Source organism: Otolemur garnettii, unplaced genomic scaffold, assembly GCF_000181295.1.
Source record: "Otolemur garnettii isolate 467f Iridium unplaced genomic scaffold, OtoGar3 scaffold00225, whole genome shotgun sequence".
Taxonomy (NCBI): Eukaryota; Metazoa; Chordata; class Mammalia; order Primates; family Galagidae; genus Otolemur; species Otolemur garnettii.
In genome coordinates this window covers 550,148-555,234 of record NW_003852620.1, presented here as the reverse complement: position 1 = coordinate 555,234, position 5,087 = coordinate 550,148, and the positions used below count along the sequence as shown (strand labels likewise).

At 45.8% G+C, this 5,087-nt stretch overlaps 1 protein-coding gene across 2 annotated transcripts in view; it reads left to right on the top strand.

Annotated features, from left to right (window-relative positions):
- The window catches only part of RBM23 (RNA binding motif protein 23), a 24,575-nt gene extending 19,683 nt beyond the window's left edge, over positions 1–4,892 (top strand). The window contains exons 10-14 of one of the 2 annotated variants that reach the window (XM_023508164.1): positions 1,360–1,425; positions 3,050–3,245; positions 3,328–3,447; positions 3,542–3,626; positions 3,710–4,892. In XM_023508164.1, the coding sequence (XP_023363932.1) occupies positions 1,360–1,425; positions 3,050–3,245; positions 3,328–3,447; positions 3,542–3,626; positions 3,710–3,713 (471 nt within the window). In that variant the 3' untranslated portion in view covers positions 3,714–4,892. Of the gene's footprint in view, positions 1–1,359; positions 1,426–3,049; positions 3,246–3,327; positions 3,448–3,541; positions 3,631–3,709 lie in introns of those variants that run through there. The other variant, XM_012812833.2, reaches the window with a different exon arrangement.
- The last annotated feature ends 195 nt before the right edge of the window (positions 4,893–5,087 follow it).

The following is a 5,087-nucleotide window of genomic DNA, read 5'->3' as shown; positions in this document are numbered from 1 at the left end:
TTTGAAAAAAGGATAACTCTTCTTGTAGATACTGGAAAGCTTAAAAAAAAAAAAAAGAAAAGATAGCCTTGACTCAATGCCCATAGCTCAGCAACTAGGGCACCAGCCACATACACCAGGGCTGGCAGGTTTGACCTAGTCTGGGCCTGTTAAACAACCATGACAACTACAACTATAAGAACAAAAAAATAGCTGGGTGTTGTAGTGGCGCATATAGTTCCAGCTACTTGGGAGGTTGAGGCAAGAGAATCACTTAAGCCCAAGAGTTTGAGGTTGGTGTGAGCTGTGATGCCACGGCACTCTACCAAGGGTGACATAGTGAAACTCTGTCTCAAAAAAAGAAAAGAAATTGATGGCCTTTGTTTCTTTTTAAAAGATGTGGATGCCAGGTGCAGTGGCTCTTGCCTGTAATCCTAGCACTCTGGGAGACCAAGGCAAGAGGATTTCTTGAGCTTAGGAGTTCAAAACTAGCCTAAGCAAGAGCAAGACTCCATCTCTATTAAAAATACAAAAAATTAGCCAGGCATTATGGCAGGTGCCTATAGTCCTAGCTACTTGGGAGACTGAGGCAAGAGGATCACTTGAACCTAGGAGTTTGAGATTACTGTTAGCTGGGCCGACGCTATGGCATTCTAGCCGGAGCAATCAAGTGAGATTCTGCTTCAAAAAAATAAAAAAATGAGAAAATAAAAAGATTTGGAAAGGCTCAGCGCCTGTAGCTCAGCAGCTAGGGCGCCAGCCACATACGCTGGAGCTGGCAGGTTCACATCTAGCCCGGGCCTGCCAAAGAACAATGACAACTAGAACCAAAAAATAGCCGGGTGTTATGGGGGGCGCCTTTAGTTCCAGCTACTTGGGAGGCTGAGGCAAGAGAATCGCTTAAGCCCAAGAGTTTGAGGTTGCTGTGAGGTGTAACGCCATGGCACTTTACCAAGGGTGACATAGACTCTGTCTCAAAAAAACAGCAACAATAAAAACAAGAGGGTGGTGCCTGTGGCTCAGTGGGTGGGGCGCCGGCCCCATACACTGAGGGTGGCGGGTTCAAACTCGGCCCTGGCCAAACTGCAACAAAAAAATAGCCAGGTGTTGTGGCAGGCTCCTATATTCCCAGCTACTTGGAAGGCTGAGGCAAGAGAATTGCCTAAGGAGTTGGAGGTTGCTGTGAGCTGTGTGATGTCATGGCACTCTACTGAGGGTGATAAAGTGCGACTCTGTCTCTACGAAAAAAAAAAAAAAGATTTGGAGAGAGGTAATTTGGTGGCTAGAAAGTTAAAAGTATTTGAGACACTCTGAGTAGGAGACATCAAAGGTGTGGGCTAGTCAAAAGATTATTAATAATTTCTTTGTATTCTGTTACAGATAGATAATATTGTTCTGATGAAGGACTCAGATACAGGCCGTTCTAAAGGTTATGGTTTCATTACGGTGAGTTATTAGATTTTTACTTTTTTAATTTTACCTTGGGTTTGTCCACTTGTCTGATTTTGCAGCTTAGCTTCATCCTCCTCCTTTAGGAACTATCTAAATGACCCATAAACCCTGGTGCCTGAAGCTTGGACTAGCCTTCTACCCCTTGAGTGCATTGCTTGAGATATTAGCTTTGCTCCTGCACTCTGTCAGTGGCCCTGGTATGAGGGTGTCCAGGAGTTCAACCAGCTTTCCTGGTGTTGTAACATGCTCTTTGAGTAATAGTAATGATTCCAGGCTGCAGCTAAAAGGTTAGGGGCATGAGGGAGGTTAGGTATGGGCTTTTAAAGATATGCTCTATAGAATTGTATTCTCATGATAGAGGTGGGAATAGGAAGTTATACTTTCCTCTGGCAGTACTCCATTTGAAGCAATTTTTCCATTGAGAAGGGTCTTTGTATTTAAAATACACTATGGGGAGAATAGTCAGGCTCCCTAATAGTGAGCAAGTTTCACTTTTCCTGACCCTCCAACAAAATTGTTTCTAATTCCTATAAGTGGTTCTTCTGGCCTCATGTGACTCCAGGCTGAGAACTTGCCTGCCAGCCACAAAGTCTGATAGAAGCTGATATTTTCTGGGCTTAATCCTAGCAGCATATACCCACGGAGTTGCCCACAGGACAGAGGAGCAGTGTATTCTACCATGGGAACTGCTCACCTCAGAATTATCCAGTAAAGGCAAGCCACGTACACACCACCCGCCTAGGAAGTGTTAGTACCATGTGCCAGGCCCTAAGGCAGGTAATGCCAGAGTAAACAAAGCCAGCTGTGGTGTTGATGGTTCTGTGGTAGCAAGTATCCTTTTCTAGGTCTCTGTGACTGAGATGCAGAAAGCCTTCTATGGGGCATTTTTGTACTTGTTTGCTACTTTTCAGGTCAGCAACCTTAACACTACCAGAAACAGCAGGCTGGGAATCCTCTTTATACCAGGATAGTACTGATGAAAGGAAGTAGAAAGTAGAGGCCTTCTGGTCAGCAGGTCACTTAATTGGCAGCACTGGTGTGTATGTGGGGGTGCTGGGTTGGTCTCAGCACTAGTGTGTGCTACATGCCCATTTATGAAACATCTGTCAGGCGAGGTTCCCTATACATAATAGGCTTCTACATTGTCGAGATTCTTAGTGGAGCTGGAACATTGAAAAGTGACTCCCTGGCTTGGTGCAGGTAGCTCAAGCGGCTAAGGTGCCAGCCACATAACACCAGAGCTGGCAGGTTCAAATCCAGCCTGGGCCTGCCAAACAATGGTGACAACTCCAATCAAAGAATAGCCAGGCGTTGTGGCGGGCACCTGTCATCCCAGCTACTTGGGAGGCTGAGGCAAGAGAATCACTTAAGCCCAGGAAGTTGGAGGTTGCTGTGAGTTGTGATGCCGTTGCACTCTACCCAGGGCGACAGCTTGAGCCTCTGTCTCAAAAAAACTATTTTGAGATGATGGGGATAGTCACATTTCCTAGGAGAAAAAAGTTTGTACTGCAGTGAGCATGTAGTTTTCCTGGGATTAAAGGACTAGGGATTGTTGGGGCTTTGAGAGCATCTCTGTGGCCAGAAGATGACTGACTAGTATAGCCTGGGTTTCTCACAGTTCTCTGACTCTGAGTGTGCCCGGCGGGCCCTGGAACAGTTGAATGGCTTTGAGCTTGCTGGTCGGCCTATGAAGGTTGGCCAGGTGACTGAGCGACTGGATGGTGGCACAGACATCACTTTCCCTGATGGGGACCAGGAGCTGGATCTGGGATCAACAGGTGGACGTTTGCAGCTCATGGCTAAATTGGCAGAAGGTAGAGTATCTCCACAGGGTGAAGAACAGGGTGTTGAATTTTAGATTAAGTGTCAGGACTTGACCCCAATTTCTTCTTTTAGGTTCTGGAATCCAGCTACCAACTGCTGCTGCCACTGCTGCTGCTGCTGCTGCTCAAGCTGCTGCCCTGCAACTGAATGGAGCAGTTCCCTTGGGGGCCTTGAACCCAGCAGCTCTGACTGGTAGACTTGGACTTGGGAAGGAGAGAAGGGTGGGTGCCTAGAAATAAGGAATACTCTTGTGCTTGATCACTCACTCTACCTTTCTTCGTTCTAGCTCTGAGTCCAGCCCTAAACCTTGCTTCCCAGGCAATCGCCTCCCAGTGCTTCCAGCTCTCCAGCCTCTTTACCCCCCAGACCATGTAAGTCTCAAGGCCTAGCTCATTTTAGTTTTTGGTTATTTTCTTTTCTTTGGCTTCTCATTTACTACTTCTCCTTGCCACAGGTAAATCAGTGGCACAACACACTGGCTCCCTGTGCCTCTGAGTCCTGTCACTCCCTTCTCCGCATCTACTCTTCCACGACCCATCTCTCCATTTTGTGGACCAAGCCATCCTGAGGGCATGGATATTAACTCTGAGGGAATTTGGGGCACCCTTAGATACCAAGAAGATCTCCTGTCCATGGCCCCACTGGAAATGGATTCTGCCAAGCACAGCCCCCAGTTGAAAAGAACAGAATCTACTATACCTACACTGAATACCTGTTTCTTCATGTGTATCATCTCTGAGATGACTTTTCTTGCCCTTTGCAACCACTTCTTAGTGATTTCTCCCCCATTGGGAAGACCATAGGGCATTAACTGAAAGAACTAAGCTTTCCTTTTTCTATACATTTACCCTAAAATCTGTCAGAAATTCATAGGACCTCAGAATCAAGAGGATTTTAGAGTTCAGAGGGTGGACCTTGAAAGTGCTGGCCTTCTGCTACAAGGGCCCTCAAAGAGAGCATGGACATGTACTTTGTGAAGCCTTCTTTAGGGCTCAGCTTGGTATAGCTTAAGGCCAGAAACTACTGTAGGCTCAGCATTTTGCTGGGAGGCTTGGGAGTGTTCTATGCTGCCATGCATTTTGGATACTTTATGGGCTTTCAGAGGTTTAGTAAAGGGTGGGGTACCTTTCCAGTACTTTCCAACTTCCTTTGTATACTTGGACTTTCTCCCAGGTTGTCCTCCCTTTGTCCAGTGTGGGAGGATGGAAGGAGGCTGCTACTCTCTACCACTTCCTGTGTGCCTGTACTGTGGCCTCAACCCTGGTGGTTAAAGCTGCTCCCATCCTTGAGCAGTGCCTGTGGCTCAAGGAGTAGGGCGCCGGCCCCATATACCAGAGGTGGTGGGTTCAAACCCGGCCCCGGTCAAAAACTGAAAGAAAAAAAAAGCTGCTCCCATCCCCCCTTCCTGAACATGAGCCATTCTCACTGGATTTTATACCCGTATGTCTGTGTACATAAAAAAATAGAGCGTATATATATATGTATATATATATATAAACTTTATACAAAAAGCAAGCCCCCTTATGGTCATGGCTACTGCCCATATGTGTGTGGTTTCTGTTGGTATGTCCGTCTGATGTTAACTTCTCATGAGCCAAAACCATGATGATTCTAAAACTATAAAACATTTGTAGTACCATTGTGTCTTTTGTTTTACATTTGTAATACCATTGCATTTGTTTATTTTGTTTTACTTAACATTCAGAAAGAAAAATAGATAAAAGGTTCACAATTGGGCAGGGTTCCCCATCTATATACATTACACTCTTGGTCCTGTAGTTTGCTTCTCTGTCTATCCTTACCTTTACTTTTTCTTTTTTTTTTTTTTTTTT